This window comes from Chelonoidis abingdonii, chromosome 2, assembly GCF_003597395.2.
Source record: "Chelonoidis abingdonii isolate Lonesome George chromosome 2, CheloAbing_2.0, whole genome shotgun sequence".
In the NCBI taxonomy this organism is placed as follows: Eukaryota; Metazoa; Chordata; order Testudines; family Testudinidae; genus Chelonoidis; species Chelonoidis abingdonii.
This window is the reverse complement of record NC_133770.1, coordinates 6,512,450-6,532,715: the sequence shown is the minus strand read 5'-3', so window position 1 is coordinate 6,532,715 and position 20,266 is coordinate 6,512,450. Positions and strand designations below refer to the sequence as shown.

Genomic DNA, 20,266 nt, shown 5'->3' with positions numbered 1-20,266 from the left:
AAAGGCATGAGTGGGCAGTAAGAACACCTGGGTCAACCATTAAGACATCTCTTGAGAATGGGACACAGGCTTTTTATATCCACACCACCAGCCCAAGTATGGTCAAGCTCAAGTGACCAGAAGTTACCAGTGGATGGATGACTCTGAGGTAGCCTAAGTGAACTGAGTTAGAGGGCGCAGTCCAGTTTTCCCCAGAACAAATGGCCACATCCCAATGACATTCTTGATAATTCTGTTTGGCAGGTGTCACCGGGTGGTGCTGTCATAGTCTCCTAAGAGTCTTTTCTTAGTGTGCAAACAAGTTTTCAGCTTTGGGAAGACATGCTGTGTGTCAGTTTTGTGCTATGTTAGGTTTTGGTGTAAAAGGGAGCTGTGAGAGCAGCAGGAGAATTTGCTCTCCGCCTTGGACTCTGATTAGAGAAAATTCTGGAGGTAGAGTGGCTATTTGGCCATCTCCATTTCAGGATTGGTGCGTGCATGTAAATAAAGCAAGTTACACTTAGAATATACCCCGATTGTCACTGATTTCTCCTCCACTGGGAAGCCAACCTGCAAAGCCCCACACAGCTGCTATCACTCGGCTGAAAGGCAGCCCTGGTGTCAGAAGAAGGGACAAAAGTACTTCCATATTCTTGGATCAAAGGCCCAAGAAGCACCTCAATGTTTCACAAACATCAACCACCTGCAAGGTAGGTGACACCTCCCAGTACTGAACCAGTCCCCTCTGGTGTGCAGAGAGGCACCACACAACAGGACCAGCCAGGACATGGAGAACACCATATCCTTATCCGAGGGGGAATGTAAGTAGCTAGAGTGAATTTACCAGTTTGGGAAGTTAGCCAGGATTTTGTATTCACATGCTCCATCTTTTCTACATCGTCATGGAAATTTTAGTGGTCCCAAATGGTCAAAAACTTGGTTTTAATCCTCATTGGAATGGCAGTGCCTCCACCAGCACAGCAACCTCTCACCACCTAGGCATGGCATTCCCACAACTGATGAGAGGAGGAGTGCCATCGACTGAACCAGAGCCACTTTCTGCAGAACCTCATGTTCCGTGGAGGTTTGCCCTCCGAGCTGGCACTGACCCAACCCCAGTTCACTTGTGAACGGAGATAGGACCACAGCACAAAGTTCGGTGACTGGGCTCAGAGTAATCAGGGCTGCAGTGGGCATGAATATTAAGCCTCTTGCAAATAAAAGTGCCCGCTGCAGGTCAACGCCGAGGCACATCCATGGGATAGCCCTGAAGAAGCGTGAATCCCTGCAGCCCATTCTGCACCTGAACTGCTGGCAGAAGACTGATCAGGAGATTTTTAACCCTGCACCTTTCCCCACGTGCTAGCAGGGACACTTATCTGTATCCTGTGTAAACTCTGCTCTAAAGATCCCCATCAAATTCTTACACACCAGATATCGCATCTCAGGAAATCCAATGCTTTTAAACGTATATAGGCTGTTCAGCATATCCCATGATGATGTCACAGCATCGTGTCTGTTCTCTTGGGGCTGTATAGTCTGATCAGTGAATAGCAAGGTCACAAACTGATGGCACATGGGAAAGTGCAGGCTCCCACCGAAGAGATGGCATGACTCTTGGCCCTGATTTTCATGTCTGTCTTCCTCAAAGTGTTTACAACCTTCATCAATAGCTGCTCTCTGGGATAGGTCTGTCCTTGACAATGTCTTCAAAGTGACCAGCATTTCTACCATACAAAGTGAGCTTTTAAATAAATCCCACACTTATGGGAATGCTGCTACCACAACTGTGATTCAACCAGGAGTTGGCTAGCCTGGCCCCGACCCCAGAGCCAACAGCTCAACACGCTCACAAAGGGCACCTAGGAACGCATCCCGACGTTCTCCGGGCAGTTTTGATGCTGTGGTGGCCACTGAAAAGGATTCATTATTCAAAAAGAGCCAAAGCCAAGCTCCAGCAGAGCTGTGAATATCGACACAGGTTTTAGAAAACCACAGTAATAATCTGACACTGAATAGGGCATGTTCACCGCTGCTACTCCTCACCTGTGTGCTCCTGAGCTGATGCTGCCTGGGCACCACTCCCTCCCCCCAGAGCGGATGCAGCCGGCCCACAGCCTAAACCCACTGTGAAATTAACTACCTCTGCAGCACATGCTCTTATGGCCTCCCCGCGGAAGTGATGCACCCAGCACAGGAAAGGGACATTTTGCACCATTGCCGGGTCATTTTATTATGAAAAAAATACTTGTTGCAGCCCAGTTTTACCTGCAACAAAACCCACCAATACAGCATATGCTCCACAAGCTCCTGTATGTGGGAGGATCAGAAAGTAAAAGGGAACAATATGAATCGTACATGAATCTGTCTGCTAGAATGCAGGTGAGGCCGTTTTTAGTGACCATGCAGAAAGCTCTCCAGCTGCACAGCCATTTCGGGATTCTTTTGTACAGTCATTGGTTTCTTCTTGCCCCCCACAAAGCCTCCATGCAATGGGAGGCTCCAGCCCCGATCTGTTTAAGTGAGGACAGCTCACCAGCCCCTCTTGTATATTACACAGTTCTGCCATGTGCTCAGCTGTACTGCAGGAGAGATAAAAAGGGTCAGCAAAGGAGTTGGCTCTATAGACATCCACCCACCTCTGCACAGAAACACGCTGTCTGCCCTGGCCAAAGAAATCGTTCGCACCTCTCTAGCACACTGCTCTGAAACACGGCTTGAGCTAGAGAGATGCTACATCATTCCCTGACCAGTTTGGGTAGGGCCACAATTCTCACATGATTGCTAAGCACAGGGCTTTTCTTCTGGCTGTGTGGTGTTGCGCATGCCACTCATGAGCCATTTGCTCCTTTAATCTGCTCCAGTGCTTTATCTGAGAACTTTTACTTCATCAAAAGTCCAGAAAAGCTCCATTGGACACCCCTGCCCCGCCTGCAATGCCAAACCACATACTGCAACGATCACCCCCTGCGAGGCTGAGCCAGAGAGCAGGCACGCTCTCCAGGGGATGAGAAGGCAGTACACAGCATGCACATTGCATGGAGCATTCCCATGTGAAATGCTCACACACAGCAAACACATGCTCGTGGGTATAGAACAGACTGAGGGGCTCCCCATATCTGCCCCTTTAAGAGCTGCTGTGCTGTGGCTAAAGCATTCCCTTCTCAGAGACAGATTCCCTTCTACCCAAGTCCAAGGGAGTTAAGGATTTTGTTAGCAAAGAGTGACAAGACCAATGTGACAAACCCCAATGAGTCTGTGCTCTGAGGCAGCAAACCAGACATCTTTAATCAGAATCACTTCCTTCCTGCTTTGCTGATCCAACAGCTGATGCCAGTTCTTCCTCTTGGCCTCTCAATCGCTCTCCTGTGCGGGCAACAGAAAAGCCAGTCAGTGATCATTGTGTAACCGGAGTTTAAAAGGGCACATGAAGGGGATGATCTGAACTGTGCTACCCAAACTTCCAGGATATCCACCAACCTTGCCAGCAAGCTTCCCTGATCCATTGATTCTGGATTGGCTCAGGTCCCAGTTACTTGTGGAGTGGATGTGAGTGTCACCCAAATGGCTGGGTGAATCTGGATTCTACTGTACAACCTGTACCACTGCAGGCTCTGGGCACATCCCATAGACATGTGTATCTGCCCATGGTGGGCAGCAATATTACCCCTCCCCAAATCAACCACCTACCCATCAGGGAAGCAATCAAGGGGAACTAACAATGTTTTTGACATATCAGGGGAAGGCTTGGCTGGAAGCGTGCTCTGAGGACCAATACGTTCTGGCTGGCTGACAGCCAGAGGGAGGCAGCATTACTCTCCACCCCAGACACCTCCTCAATGCCCCTAGAGAGAGGGTGTCGGGGGTGAAGGGAGGCTCATTCCTGACACTATTCCACAGCCTTTTATTTTAAAAAGTCCAACCGAGCTCCACTGAGCTTGCACTGGAGATCGCTCTCAGCCGTGAAATTGCTGGAGAACCCAAGATTCAGAGCAGAACCGGAAATAAAGGTACAGCATCAGTGCTAAGAGCTGTCCAGAGAGAACTGGCAAATGAGCTCCAGCTCTCTATAAGTCCAACATGTTCAAAGCGCCCTCTCTGTTCATTTCCACTCATGTTGGAAAGTCTTTTCTGTGGCTTTTTAGACTGTGACCCTAAGCCCCGCTCTGTTCACTCTACACACGACTGTAATACGCTTTGTACAAAACACACCTTGTTCAGCATCATTTGTAAACTAATCACTCACTGATCATTAATAGGCTTGTGTGGTGAATGTACGTGGTGTGTCTGAAAGTTCTGGATACATGCTGGAATTATGACTACAGTGTGTTTAAACCAGGCATGTCCGGGGGAGTTGGTAAACAGGTCTGTCCTAAACGAAGGAATGGGCTTTTACCCCAATTTACATATAAGCAGTAAACGGGGCCATCAAACTAACAAGGGGAGGAGATCACAGGAAAGAGAACACTGCATTTTAGCAAACACCTGGAAGGAAAGAAGAGCAAGGAGCATCCATCTTCACCAGACTCAGCGTTACCTTTCTCATAGCTTGAAGGAACTGTACTTGGAGGGTAACCTTCAGAAGAATCCATTTTAAAGATTCTCTGGACTATAAAAGAAAGGGGCAGAACCCAAATTCTCTCTCTCACCTAACATGACAAAGGAACCAGCACTTTGGGTTCTGGAGGAGATCCTGATGGGAGGAGTGAGGGGGGTGGCAGCCCCCATCTTGCCAAAGACTGAGCGAGAAAAGGCATCTTGAACAAAGCCTGTAGCTTAAGTTTTAGACTTTTAGATGCATGTTTTCACTTGTAGTTGCTTGAAATCAACTCTAAATTTCTCTCTTACACTTGAACTCACTTAAAATCCTATCTTCTTTTGTTCATAAACTTGTTTTACTTTTAATCTAAACCCACAGTGCTGTGCTTGATTCAAGTGAATTTTAACTGCAGTAAATGTGGCAAGCTATTTGGTTTTGTCTCTTTAACGGAACGAACAAACCATATTATTTCTGTGAAAATTGCAGGAGAGGGCTGGACATGGCAGAAGGCACAGGTTTGCGGTCACCTGGTAAAGACAAGAGCGTGTCTGTGATAACTGAGGCCGGCTCTTGGATTCAGAGTGGTTGAATCAGAGCGGTTTAATCAGAGCTGTAAAGCACAGAGAACACGGCGTGCAAGCTGGCTGCGTGTGCGTCCCAGGCAGGGAGCACAAGCAGCGGAAGCATTTTGGGGCACTCAGGATTGTAATACAAGTGGTGACCCAACCTCCCACTGGTCTGAATTGCCACCTGAAGTGTGACACTGAAGATCAACAATATTTACTGCCTGAAAACGAGGCCATGATTTTCAAAGATAAATACGCAGGCACCTAAGTAGCCTGCTTCTCAAAGGGCCGAGCTCCCCCGCAGATCCCTCTGAGCTCAGGAGCAACTGCTGGGAGCACTTATACAGATGAATACAGAGCCTAATTTTTGTCTCCTGCCTTTGAAAAATCTTGACCCCAGTCCTTCCTAGTCTATCACCATTTCCACGGCTCCCATCCGTTAGTTCAACAGCAGCAGTGCACTTACTTATCAATTCAGCAATTACCCTTTGCGTTCTCTTCTCCAGTTTTTCCAGCTTCTTGGCTACGTCTCGCTTTAAATCCCTGGGGGAGAGGATGGTCATTTAGCAAGAAAGCCCAACACACAAGCACACACAGACACAAAGCTAGCCCACCAGCTAGCCCAGCAGAAAGGATCCATGCGTCTATTCAGAGCCAGTCTGGGGTCTTGGATTAAGAACAGCTACAGAGACACTGTATGCTCCTTGGGGCAGAGGTTGTGTCTTACAGAGCAAGCTGCTGGCACTTTAATCACCATCAGAGCCAATGCCAGGGCCACGCAGACCAGTCGGATGGAATACTCCTGCCACAGGTGCCCCTAAATACCACCACCAGAGCAGGAGAGCAGCAGCAATCCATCCAATTCCGGTTTTAAGGCAAAGGGTAAGAGAAGTGCTAGCTTCATGGGGAGGGATGAATGTCACCTCACTGGGGGAAGAAGGGGAATGAAGAAATCCTCGGCTCTGCCCCTCCCCACAGGGCAATTCTTGCCCTTCCTAAGTGAGAGAAGACAAGCACCATCTACGAGACCGAGAACTCCATGAGATTCCTGGTGGCCACAAGTCTCTCTGAACTGCTGACACCATGCAAGATCCACAACTCGCATTAGTACCTCCTCAACGCCCATGCCCAGCAATCCATGTGGCCCAACAGTCACATTCAAAGAGAAGCCAACTCACCAGCTAAGCACAAAACACCATCACTCAACCAACGAGGAGAAATGGCCCAATGCACCACACGTCAGGCCTGTGTGATTTGTGATGTATTTATTGGGCTTCTGAACAGGAGGATGTGAAAACCCAGCTGAGAAGCACAGGGGCCAGGCCCTTCTGTGCCCCTCATTTCCATCGGGAACCTGCCACACACTCTTTGAACACAGATGCTCTTGGCTTCAGAGGCCCCTGTCAGTAACATATTCCTTTGCTTGTTATCCTGCGCCCACTGTTCCAGCTCTGTGTGTGAAGCCTGATGCCTGTGCCTGCCCACATGCTGAAATCAAGGTGCTGTCATGCTGTGGGACCATTGCTCACTATGTGTTTGAGAAGTACCTAGCACACCAGGTTCTTGATCCCAATCGAGCCTCCACATGCAACCGCAGTGCAAAGAATACAAGCGTCACCAGATCCCTTCATTATTAGCCAAACAGAAACAAAACCAATTGTATCCATCCTAGAACCTCCCAGACGGTGGAGATCAGCACCACTTATCTGTCCCATCTAGCCAATCCCCCAAGAGCCAGAGCCTGTTCATTTTCTGCAGGATATTGACTAGGGTTTTCTGGTGTCCATGGATGGGGATTTTAGTTCTCCCCTTGGGAGACTGTTCTATACTCAGATCTCACTCCTGGGAAGTTTCCCTTGACCCTGAACATAAGTTTCCCAATTTCTTGTTGTTCCAGCTGGTACAACCTTAACAGGGTTAAAGTTATGGAAATAGCTGGAGAGCGTCCCTGCTACCATGAACACACACGTGATGCTTAAGACTATAAGGACTGAATCGATGCAAGCTAATTCCTAAGATAGCACTTACCAGTCTGGCTTTCTGGGGGCGAGGTTTGCCAAATCCTAGGGGAAAATGAACAAGAGAATTCTCATTAAGAGCAGCCAAACTAATGTAATGGAAAAAAGAGTCAGTTTACAAGTGTGCACAATTACATTTCAAAGCAGGTATTGAAGATCAAGACACATACCACTTCTTCAATGATAGGCTCTGGCTTCGCGGCTTCTAGTTGGTCTTTCACCTTATCTTCCACTAGAGGGATCAATAGAACAACAAATGTTAACAGAGTGTCTCATAAGAAAGCCAGCAGAGGATGATGCTTCACTGTAGTATTTAAGAAACTTTTACAAAACCGAACCCCAACATACATGCTCTGGAAACTACTTCTGTACAAAAACATTCCCCTGCAACTTTTGCAACCCAGACATTGCACTCCAGAAGCAAAACTGATCATAAACCATGTGAAACTGACATCCATTATCTGAACTGAGACATGCGAGAAGCAAACAGCAGCAGCAGCACTGAAGTCAATTGGACTCAAACTGTTTTAATATAACCTCTGCTGCTGTAACACTGGAAAGGAAATGGATTTGCTTATAACATATGACCTGAGTTGACAATGTCAATTTAAAGAAAGCAATGATGCACAGGAGTGAGCCTTCCTGCAGAAGTAGCATCTTCTACAGCCCTGTCTCTCAACCTTTTTGATACCAGGGACCAGCTTGATGCCTTCCTAGGCTACAGCAGGGAGATCACAGGGACTGGGACCGATGCACAGACCAGTCGTTGAGAAACACTGTCTTAGAGGAAGGACAGAGCCCCACAATCTGAAGAACTCTCAAGATGACTAGTAAACTTTATTCCCAACTATCACTGTATTTAGTGTAATCATGGGAGACTTCCCACTCCATAGCTCTGTGGCAAGTTACTTTAAACTCCTTATCGTAATTCTTTACATTATCCACCCCTGAACTCCCACTTACTCACAGCATATGACATCTCCTTCCCTCCTGCAATGGGCACATCTACCACTGGGAATAAGACACCCCGACTGGGAGAGCTCTGAACTCAGCGAAGTATCATAACCAGAGTAAAATCCCTGCTTCAAAACTAATGTAAAGCCCCAAGTGGAACAAGAGACAAGGAGAAACTGTACGCAGAATTCCGTCTTTCTTTCTGCCCAGACGTTGCAAGAGGGAGAGGCCCAGTCCCGAACACTTCGAGAACAGCAATATTTACTGGAGGACACGACTCTGCACTTCAGAGTGCTATTTCTATCACACGCCCCCTCCCCTGGGTGTTAGAAATCCATTGAGGAGTGGGAAACTCTAGCCCGTTGGTTTAATTTGGGTCTGTTCTGTGCTTTCATGGATGCTCCAGGCCAGAGAGGAAACGGCTTTGAATGATGAAAACAAACACACAGAAAGAAACACAGACAAGATGAAGTATCATTAGTGAAGGGTGCTGTCTGGCACAAATTGAGAGCAGGGTAGACTTGACTCACTTGGCAAACTCAGGCTGAGTCTATAATATGTTAGAGCCCAATTCTGCTTAGAGCGTGGTTCAGTTCAGGCTACAGGAAGGCGCTCCCTCTGTACCGGTGGTTCTCAAATTGGGGCCTGCGGGCGGCTTGCGGCCCACTCAGCACACGGCTGTGGCCCAGGTGACCTCCTCAGGGCCATAGAGGATGTATATAGTGTGTGCGGATACGGCCCATATAACACAGAGAGCTGCATATGGCCTCTAATGATAGAACAAGAAGCAATAGGCTTAAACTGCAGCAAGGGAGGTTTAGGTTGGACATTAGGAAAAAGTTCCTAACTGTCAGGGTAGTTAAACACTGGAATAAATTGCCTAGGGAGGTTGTGGAATCTCCATCCCTGGAGATATTTAAGAGTAGGTTAGATAAATGTCTATCAGGGATGGTCTAGACAGCATTTAGTCCTGCCATGAGGGCAGGGGACTGGACTCGACCTCTCGAGGCCCCTTCCAGTCCTAGAGTCTATGAATCTATGAATCTATATGCAGCCCACAATGGTAAATGGGTTGAGAATCACTGCTCTGTACTGTAAGACCAGGCCGTGAGAAGGGATGACTTGCAGTGGGGAGATCCTCTCCATTTTGTTACCTGACCTCTACGCCAAACTATGCGGTTACTTCTTATGCAGTTTTAAATGAATACACCCTCTTTTGATACCTAACAGGAGTCCTGACTTATCTCTGCTCCTCCCCCAACAATCACTGATTTTAAACAAGCCTACAACCCAGATTTCCATGTTTCAGCTACAGAGCAACTCCCCTCCCAAGGCATACAACACCACACAACACTTACAGAGGCAAGATTCCTGAAGCAGTGTTGGGCTATTACAAGCCACTGGCATTCTCTTTCAAGGAGATCGTAGCTCTGCCGAGGGGCTGGTAAAGATGACCAGTTCTCAGACATCACTGGAAACAAATCGAGGCAGCTATGCCCATTTCCCACTATTATAATTGTGGGAAATGCCATCATTGTTTCACAGGAGGGCAAACTATGAGATTCTGCCCACAGCTGAGATCCACAGAAGCCCCAGTATTTCTAATTATAGCCACCGCTCCCGCACTCAGCACTCTAGGGTAATCTTCATCCTTTCCAAACTAATTCCTGACACACCCATTATTTGGCACACATTTTAAAGAGCTCTCTTCTGTGAGGGTTTAACACCACCATGCTAGCAGCAAGACAAATAGGGATTTTTGTTTTACATTAATTAAGGGTAAATGGATTTTCAAGCTGGAGAACGGTGCCAGATTGAAAGCCCTGAAGTTATGGCTAATGTTGTCAAACATGGTTGCTTAAAGTCAGGTGCCTGAATAAGAGTGGCCTGGTTCTTGGAGAGTGCTGAGCACCCTCCAGCTCTCACTGACTTCCAGGAGAACTCTGCTCCTCTGAAAATCAAATGACTAATTTACAGGCCTGAATTTGGCTTTCCACACCTAACTTTAGGCACTCGCGTTGGGAACCTTTGGCCCGATGTTGTCTGCCCACAGAAAAGGTTTGGCATGGGCAGTCGCAATGCAATCTCCTCCACGCTGCCACATTGATGTGCCTCCACCCCGACCTCAAGGGAACCACCACTGGAGGGCGGTCTCCATGCTCCTTCAATCCTTGGCACATCTCCGGAGTCACTCAAGGGGCCTGTTCGTGACACACACAGACTGGCTTAACGGAATTGGCTCTGAACCTCACAGACTCATTTCGCACAGGCCACCGACTGCCACTAAGTAGGAAAACCCTTTCCATCACTTCTAACCCGAGCTGGAGTTAAACCCATGAGGAGTTAGAGAAGAAAGGATCGATTGCCGTGTAGAGAAGCCTCTGGCCCATTCTTTGGAGACATAAGTATAAATGACTTGGCAGTTACCTCTGCTGGGAGGTGAAGCTGCAGTGTTGTCCCTGCCTATGCAGTCCCTACTCCTGCTCATTTCCTGCTAGTAATGGCCATGGCCTGTGGGAGAGATTTATATGAAGTGTAAAAACCCGGGACATGAGCACTGAACCACTCTAGTCTAGTCTATATAGGACCAATTCACGGTCACACTCAGATGGCGTCTGGACTATAGGGACTGTTTGCGCATTTCTCCGATACTGCTGGGAACGATGATTTAATTCATCCTCTGAGCCATTCGAGGTTCCCAGCTGGGCACTGGGTACCACACAGCTGAGTTGGACCAAGTTCGACAGGAAGACTGACAGACCGCGGGAGGAGCAATAACAGTGTAAATACTGCAAAGAGACTCGTTTAGACTAATCTCTTCAGAGCAGGGACTGCAGCTTGCTCTAAATTCCCAGAGTGGCAGGCACGTGCCCAACACCATCTAGTTCATAATAATAAATTGGACAGAAAAAATAAATCAGGCAGGTGTCCATTAGCTGGTTTGAATTGAAAAAAAGGACTGGGGATATGCGACTGCTCACCTGGAGGTCACTGGGTCAAAGGCAGTGAAAGCAGGGCCAGCACTTCCATTAGGCGTTTTGTGCGCTCAACAAGGAGCACACGGGAGCTTCCAGTTGCGCTCCAGTCGCGCCGCGGAAAACAGCGGCAGGCATTTGAGCAGCTCAATGACTACCGCTGTCGCCTGCGGTGGTGCGATGCGAGTGGAACCGGAAGCTCCCGCGCATCCCATGGGAAGTGCACAAAATTCTGCCCCCTGAATTCTGCCTAGGGCGCCAGAAATCCTGACGCTGCTCCTGAGCGAAGGTCAGTGGCTTAACTGATAGGCAGCTGTTTGGCGACTAGCATCCAATGAGTATGGCGGATCTCCCTCCAGTGCCTAGATGAAAACTGTAATTGGCCCCTTGTTGGCAGCTAGAGCAGAGGCCAAGGATTGAAGCGTTCCTGCTACAGCACTAGCAGAGATGGTCTCTCCAGACAGGGCAATGTGGAGGAAATTGGACCTGTTGCTGACCCTTCACTCTCCAGGGTGATCAATCCAGCATCTTTCACATCTTCTAAGTTTTGTTTTTTAAATGGGGGGAGGCATCATTCCCAAGCTCTCAAAAACTCCCTCTCCAGCACCTACCTGAGGCTGGCTTGGCCTGAGGCACCTTCCTCTTCTTGAGATCCTCATCCTCAGGAACATAATTTCGCAGCTTGAGCTCCCTAGAAAGTAAGGGGAGAAAGCAGGAGAAGTGTAAACACATGCACATTCCCCCTCAACAGGCTGCCACCATCTTAACTGACATGCACAACAGAGATGCAGAAGCCAAAGTTCTCATTTTCTGTAATCGATAAATAAGGAGAGAGACTTTGAACTACATGGACACAATTGAGGCTGGTTGACCTGCAAAGTGAGGCAAATTCGACAGACCAGCCACCTGCTCGAGCATTTTCTCTGTGGCAAACGAGGCTTCCTGGCTGTGGAAGGGCCCATATTTCACTGCTTCGATACACATGGGATTACACTGAAATAAGCGGGTTTGATTCTCCCAGCAGGAAAGCCAGAATGGAGTACATTGGCCTGTGGCATAATGCCACTGTTGAGGTGACTGAAGCCAACAGAGTCACAGCACTGGCATCTGGTCACGGTGCAAGAAGGTAATGATGTATTTCAAGGGAGATAATTTAAAGGTTAATTGGAATTGAACAGCCCTTGTTTGCCTCATATCCAGGGTGTTTAGACCCAGCTACTTATGGAATGTGAGCTGCAAAGCAACATGCAAAGAGAACATGGTGTGGATTTCTGTGCAGAGTTCTTCCACTCGGGCTGCGTGGAGCTGGTGGGCAGGCGGAGGGAAACTATGCTCAGCCCAGAGATGTGTGTTCATTAACCCTTTCCAGGCCAGGATGTGAAGAGTTTCAGAGATGCTGGTGAGCCCCCCTCCTGTTGGGTCCATTTTTTGGTCCTTTTTATAATCTTTCTCTGGTTTAAGTCTGTTGTTTTTAGGTGTTTCGATGCTAATGAAGTCCTGACCCTGCACATATGTAACTCTACTGGTGTGTGTAACCTCATTACTTCAGTGGGATTACTTGTACATCAGCTCACACAGTAGGGAGCTCCCTGGTGCTACAGTCAGACAAGTAACCACAACAAACAAGAATCTGCGTATGCTTTTGCAAGATCAGAGCCTTGAAAGTGAGATCTCAGAGCAGGGACTCTGTCTCATGTGCTTGTGAACAATGCTAAGCAACAGCTGGTGCTATATAATAGTATTTTAGCCCATCAGGCAAATTAAGAAGATTAAACTAAGCTAACACTTTAGATTGGTTTATCTGTTCAAGATGCTCTAAAGCTTTCAATTGGTTTAAGTTGTTAATGCAGCTTTAAGGCCCTCAGTTTAAACTGCAAAATACATTAAAAATTGTGGGGGAGTGGAGATGAACAAGAGGGTTGGAGAAAAAGCCAAGAGGTAGGAGCCAATCATGCTGTTCTAAAAAACGTTTCTTAAATGATGCACCGGAGAGTAATTCATACCTAGAAATTCATAGATACCTCAGGGGCCGCGGGCTCTTCTATGTGTAATGAACCTTGGAATTAACTCACTTCTTGGTCAGGCACTTGCATCAGTCAGAACTGCCCTGGAAGAGTATTTGACTGCTGCTGTTCAGCATATTGGATGACAAAACATTTTTATCTAGATCCTGTGTAAATAGTGAATAGTATTTCTTCCTTTAAAAAAAAATAAATCAGTGATGGAGCAATTTGGGACTTTGCAACTTTTAATGGCCAGTTTTAACACAGAGGCCATTTCCCACTGGATTCTAGGGCCTCTGTCTTTAAAGGCAAGTTATATGTGAGGTATGTTTTATGTTTATGCCTGTTTTAATCTGAAATCTTTCTTTATACACAAAAAGGGGCAGCATTTCACTTGCTACTGTATGAATTCCTCCACCCAGACACCTAGCCAGTGGTGAATGGTGTTGGTCTGTCAGTTCTGATGCTGGGAACCAATTTCTGGTGTTTTTATAGATTCATAGACTCTAGGACTGGAAGGGACCTCAAGAGGTCATCGAGTCCAGTCCCCCGCCCTCATGGCAGGACCAAATACTGTCTAGACCATCCCTGATAGACATTTATCTAACCTACTCTTAAATATCTCCAGAGATGGAGATTCCACAACCTACCCTTAGGGCCAATTTATTCCAGTCGTTTAACTACCCTGACAGTTAGTAACTTTTTCCTAATGTCCAACCTAAATCTCCCTTGCTGCAGTTTAAACCCATTGCTTCTTCTTCTATCATTAGAAGCTAAGGTGAACAAGTTTTCTCCCTCCTCCTCATGACACCTTTAGATACCTGAATAGCTATCATGTCCCTCTCAGTCTTGTCTTTCCACAACTAAACAACCCAATTCTTTCAGCCTTCCTTCATAGGTCATGTTCTCAAGACCTTCCCATGCTCTGTTGCTCTTTTCTGGCCCTCTCCAATTTCTCCACATCTTTCTTGAAAATGCGGTGCCCAGAACAGGACACAATACTCCAGCTGAGGCCTAAACCATTGCAGAGTAAAGCGGAAGAATACTTCTCGTGTCTTGTTTAACAAACACACTGTTAATGCAGCCAGAATCACGTTTTCTTTTTTGCACAGTACACACTGGATGACTCATTTTAGCTTGTGGTCCACTACATGACCCCTAGACTCTTCTGCCTATTACGTCATACCCTTCCTAGACAGTCTCTTCCATTCTGTAGGTGTGAAACTGATTGTTCCTTCTAAGTGGAGCACTTTGCATTGTCTTTATATGAACTTCGTCCGGTTTACCCTCAGACCATTTCTCATTGTCTAGATCATTTTGAATTTTGACCCTGTCCTCCAAGCATGTCAATCCCTCCCAGTTTGGTATTGTCCGCAAACTTAATAATGTACTTTCTATGCCACCATCTAAATCATTGATGAAGATATGAACAAGCCCGGCCCAAAAAAGAACCCTGCGGAACCCACTGTTTATACCTTCCAGCAGGATTGGAGCCATTAATAACCACTCCCTGAGTACGGTTATCCAGCCAGTTATGCACCCACTATAGTAGCCCCATCTAAATTGTACTTGCCTAGTTTATCGATAAGGATATTCATGCGAGCGGCCGTATCAAATGCCTTACTAAAGTCTAGTATACCACATCCACCGTTCTCCCTTACCACAAGGCTCGTTATTCTAGCAAAGAAAGCGATCAGATTGGTTGACATTATTGTTCTTTACAAATCCATGCTGGCTATCCTATCACCTACACCTTCCAAGTGTTGCAGATGAATCTTTAATTACTTGCTCCATTCACTTCCCTGCACAGAATTAAACTAACTGTCGTAGTTTCCTGGTGTTTATTTCCTTTTTATAGATGGGCACTAAGATTGCCCTTTTCCAGTCTCCCGGAAATTCTCCCGTCTCCCATGACTTTTCAAAGATAATAGCTAGAGGCTCAGATACTTCCGTCTATTAACTCTTGAGCATTCTAGGATGCATTCTATCAGGCCCTGTGACTTGCAGGCATCTAACTTTCTAAGTGATTTTAACTTGCTCTTTTTTATTTTATCTTCTAAACCTACCCCTTCCCATAACATTCACTATGTTAGGACATTCCTCAGACTTCTCAGTGAAGACCGAAACAAAGAGATCATTACGCATCTCTGCCATTTCCAAGTTTCCGGTTACTGTTCTCCCCTCTCACGAGCATGGGCCTACCCTGTCCTCGGTCTTCCTCTGCTCTAATGTATTGATAAAAGTCTTCTTGTTTCCTTCTATTCCCATAGCTAGTTTGAGCTCATTTTGTGCCTTTGCCTTCTAATCTTGCCTCTGCAATTCCTGTGTTATTTGCCTATATTCATCCTTTGTAGTCTGACCTAGTTTCCATTTTATATGACTCCTTTTATTTTGTAGGTCCATGCAAGATCTCGTGGTTAAGCCAAGGTGGTCTTTTGCACATTTTCTGTCCTTTCCTACCATCGAATGCTTGCTTTTGGGCCTTAAAGTGTCCTTGAAAACTGCCAATCTCCTCAGTTGTTTTTCCCCTCATTTTGATTCCCATGGACCTTACCTAACAGCTCTCCCGAGCTTACAAAATCCGCCTTCCTGAAATCCATGGTCTCTATTGGCCTGTACTCCCTTCTGCCTTCCTTAGAAATTGAAACTCATGAATTCATATCACTTTCACCACCAACTGTCCTACTTTCAAATTCTCAATCGAGTTCCTCCCTATTTGTTAAAATCAAGTCTAAACAGCTTCCCCCAGTAGCTTTTCAACCTTCTGGAATAAAATTTGTCTGCATGCAGTCCAGGAACTTATTGGATAGCTGTGCCCCGGTGTTATTCACCCAACATATATCGGATAGTTGAAGTCCCCCATCACCACCAAATCTTGGGCCTTGATGATTTTGTTAGTTGTTTAAAAAAAGCCTCATCCACCTCTTCCACCTGGTTAGGTGGCCTGTAGTAGACTCCTAGCACGACATCATCCTTGTTTTTTACCCCTTTTATCCTAACCTAGAGACTCTCAACTCTTTTAATAGAAACAAAACAGATCCCACTAAATCAGCTGCACTGCACAGATTCAAAGTATCAGTTTCTTTTGAAGTCCCACTTTTGTTCATATTTTGGTAGCGTCAGGAGGCCCCAGCCAACATCAAGGCCCCGCTGGGTTAAGTGCTGTACATACATATAGTGAAAGCCAGTCTCTGCCCCAGACAGCTTACAGTCTACGTAAACAAAGCAGGCAGGAGGCGAGAGAAAGGGACAGAATCCACCCCCTTCCCCCACGGTGGCAGGAAAGATAGTCCAGTGTTTAGGGTGCTAGCCTGGGATTTAGGAGACCCAGGTTAAATTCCCAGCTCTGCCACAGACTCCATGTGAGCTGCTTGGTCTTTCCACGCCTCAGTTCCCCAACTGCGTGGAGATCACAGTACTTGCAAGGGGATTGGGGGAATAAATGAAAATTTGCGGTGCTCAGCTACTACGATGAGGGGGCCATGTAAATATCTAAAATAAGCAGAAGAGCGGGAACCAAGCCCCAGAGCAATTTAGTGACTTACCCAAGAAGTTTGTGATAGAGCCTGGAACTGAGCCCACATCTCAAGTCCCCCCTACTCTGACATAACACCATGAACCACACCAATTTTCCCACCATTGGGCAAACACTGGTAGAACAGTTATTAAAGGGTGATTAAAAGAAACCGATTCCAGCAGAGATTAGCATGGGCCTGAAATACAAATGAAGGCCAAAGATTTCTCCTTTTGTGTCAAATGCAGGTCAGAGTTCATGGGATTCACTTTTAAACACGACAATTGTGCTTCTTATGTAGTGCACTTGGCACTGGGGAGAAATCTTTCACTAAGCTGGACTTATGAAGGAACGACAGAGGGGGGATGGGAAGCGACTGATTAAGCTTACAGGACCAGGTGTGTTATGATGACAAGAACTGCTCCCCTGAGCAGCATCTTGGGGATTCCCAAGGGTGCAGTCCCAGGGCCTGGCGTGGGTTTGCCAAGATTTCTAAGGTTAAAATGAAGGCAGCATTGGCCGATTGCTCTTGTCCAGGAGGGTCAGGATACTCAATACCTACTGAAGTCAGCGGGAGTGGCCAGGTTTGCCATGCCTCACAAGAACCAGTCCTTTGTGCTGTAGAATAGCAATCACTAACAATAGTGGCTTACCATGGTTCACTGATCACCTCCCAGAGGGCTTTCCAATCTTCAATTCCCTCCCCAGGGCCAGGGGAATTAACATATACTGCTATTTATCTAAATAGCACATGGAACATGAATTCTGTTTGGATAATGAAGAGAGCAGCCCTTCACCCCAGTCCTCTCTCTCAGTCAGAAACAGCTGGACAGGGTGCAGACTTAGCTGTTCTCACCACACATGCACAACAGCGCGACAGCCGACTCCCAGGCTCCTGCAGCTGCTCGGCTCAGTGCGCACACGCCCCAGCATTGGCTCCTTTGGGCCGCCCAAGGAGCACCACTGAGGCCACGTCGAAGAAGGAGCTGGGCACCTCGGGTCTGCATAAGCTAGGGCGAGAGCAACAACACTGACCAGGTGAAGAGCAACTCCATGGCAGAGGGGTGGGGAGGAGGCGAGGGAGCGTTGAGTGGGGATGTGCACGCACAGGTGGCGGGGGAGGTCACGCCAGCAGCTGGGTTGGGAGTTTCACTAGGGGTTTGCATGCCAGCATCTGGGCAGTGTAGCACATGGGCAGTTGTTCTCGGGGGTGCAGACAAGGAAGAGGTTCAGATAATAGGGTTCCAGATAAATGGGAGTAGACTGTGTCTAGGTGGGGAAACTGAAGCAGAAATGTGAAATGAATTATCCAATGTCACAGGGTGGGTGTCAGACATCAGCATAGGGATCGAGAGCACCTAGCTTCCCATCTTATTTTCAGCCCACTGAAAATTGCAATGCATCTTTTTGTGCCTGCATGGGAAGAGGAATTTCATCAATAGAAGTTAATTTACTATCCTCGAGTCCTACCAGGGGAGTTCATTCCTTTCAGCAACTGCTAGCCGGCATGCTCCTTTCATTCCTTCTGGTCTCAAATGATTGATCAAATATTTTTTTCAGCATAAGGCCCCAGTGCTTTTAACATAAACATCTCAGGGTTATTTATGTTTTTATTAACAGTCCCCACTAAGCTGAATTCTGTTGCCAGCCTGGAGAAAACATCAGTAACTAATTCATCCAGAAGGTAATTGGATGTCAGGCAGTGCTGTTAGACCCTTGGCCGGCAGGCTGGATCTAGTATGCTGAAGAGGTTTCTCTTACTAAGACAGCAGAGTCAGATCCTGCAGAATGGAAGCATTCATTTAAAAAGTCCCTAGTCGCTTTAGTTCATGTCAAGAAGGTTTTCATGTGAACGGAGTGTAAGCCAATGCAGACTTCCGGAGTTCAGCCACTCCAAAACATTAGCTCAGAGCAAACAAGTCAATGGGGTGGTACCATTAAGCCTTACTGTGACACTTGACAATCCGGATTTCCAAATAACCATGTGGAATGTTGTGCCTAGTTGCGTATGCAGGTGCCACAGCCGGGTGCTCGGACAAGGAAACTGCTTGGACAAGTGGCCAAACAAAGGGAAGAAAATAGCAGCAATCCTAAAAGCACTCTGCATAGTATTCTCCCCTGCGCCTCACTTCCTAAGGCTCTGCAAGCTTCTTAAGCAAGCGAAAGGGTCAGCCCATGCGGAGCCACTTGCAGAAGCTACATGAAGGCCACGTTCTATGGTCCTTGTGCAAACCTCCTATTGGCTGCTAGATTTCAAGAGGCCTCTGCAACCCTCATTTTGTAAATCCACCTCCAACTTAACAGAGTTAAAACCCTAATTTGAAGTAAAAGGGGAAATCCTGGAGAAAAACAGACCTTTCCCAACTGTGTCCAGGAGAATTTCAGCCTGGCCTATGGCTGCCCAATGCCTTGTGAACACAGTGAGGACCAAGGTGATCAGTCTGTAGGGTTTTAATGCTGGTGAAGTTTACACAAACCATTTCTATTAATACCAATATCAACCCAGGACCGCAGGATTGTGTGTTAAGTGAACTGATCTGCTGACAAGACAGAGCCAATTGCGCTCCTGGCAAGTTGCCCCTGCAGTCCTTGGTGTTGCAAGGCTTTGGCAGCCTTAAACCCACTCTCCATTTGGGGATATGCAGCATATGGACCAGGTAGGGAGGAGGCTCTAGCACAGTAAAGAGAATAAGGTTTAAATCTGATTCCCCAACAGGCAGGAATGAGAACATAAGAACGGCTGTACTGGGTCAGACCAAAGCTCCACCCAGCCCAGTGCCGTCTGCTGACAGTGACCAACGCCAGGTGCTCCAGAGGAGTGAACCTAACAGGCAATGATCAAGTGATCTCTCTCCTGCCATCCATCTCCACCCTCTGACAAACAGAGGCTAGGGACACCATTCCTTACCCATCTTGGCTAACACCATTAATGGACTTAAGATTCATGAATTTATTAGTTCTCTTTTAAATCCTGTTTATAGTTCCAGCCTTCACAACCTCCTCAGCAAGGAGTTCCACAGGTTGATGTGCGCTGTGTGAAGAAGAACTTCCTTTTATTTGTTTAAACCTGCTGCCCATTAATTTCATTTGGTGCCCCGTTCTTAAATATGGGAACAAGTAAATAACTTTTCCGTATTCACTTTCTCAGATTAGTAATGCAGTTTAGTAATAAATAGCTTTTTGCCCATTGATGCTAAGCTGAATTCAAATCCCATGTCAGACTACAAACAAAAACATGAGGGTTTTATCACCGTTAGCCCTGATGAGATTTATCCCTGAGACAAAACAGCAGTACAGAATTTGTTTGGTATCAGAGGGTAGCCGTGTTAGTCTGGATCTGTAAAAGCAGCAAAGAGTCCTGTGGCACATTCAGACTAACAGACGTTTTGGAGCATGAGTTCATGAGTACATGCATCTGACGAAGTGGGTATTCACCCACGAAAGCTCATGCTCCAAAACGTCTGTTAGTCTATAAGGTGCCACAGGATTCTTTGCTGCTTTTACAGAATTTGTTTGGTGCTGCTCAGGACTGAGATAGCAGCAACGCGGTGCGCCAGGACTGAGCTTCACCAGCAGAGCCATGTAAGGGGCCAGGGATAAGGCTACCAATGATGCTGCAGGTGCAGAAAACTATTCAGTGCCTAGATGTACTACAACCAGTTCCAGCCATGGCTTTTTGTTCACCAAATTCACGCACGACTGTTTGAAACAAACGAA

At 46.9% G+C, this 20,266-nt stretch overlaps 1 protein-coding gene across 7 annotated transcripts in view; it reads right to left on the bottom strand.

The window, feature by feature from the left end:
• Nucleotides 1-2,182: 2,182 nt before the first annotated feature.
• CCDC12 (coiled-coil domain containing 12) overlaps nucleotides 2,183-20,266 on the bottom strand; it is a 63,326-nt gene continuing 45,242 nt past the window's right edge. For 5 of the 7 annotated variants that reach the window (XM_075062150.1, XM_032770647.2, XM_032770643.2 and 2 more), the window contains 5 exons: nucleotides 11,644-11,723; nucleotides 7,274-7,335; nucleotides 7,114-7,148; nucleotides 5,552-5,628; nucleotides 2,183-3,345 (listed from right to left, as the gene is read on the bottom strand). In XM_075062150.1, coding sequence (XP_074918251.1) covers nucleotides 3,266-3,345; nucleotides 5,552-5,628; nucleotides 7,114-7,148; nucleotides 7,274-7,335; nucleotides 11,644-11,723 — 334 coding nt within the window. In that variant the 3' untranslated portion in view covers nucleotides 2,183-3,265. The remainder of the gene's footprint in view (nucleotides 3,346-5,551; nucleotides 5,629-7,113; nucleotides 7,149-7,273; nucleotides 7,336-11,643; nucleotides 11,724-20,266) is intronic. The other 2 variants (XM_075062151.1, XM_075062152.1) reach the window with 2 other exon arrangements.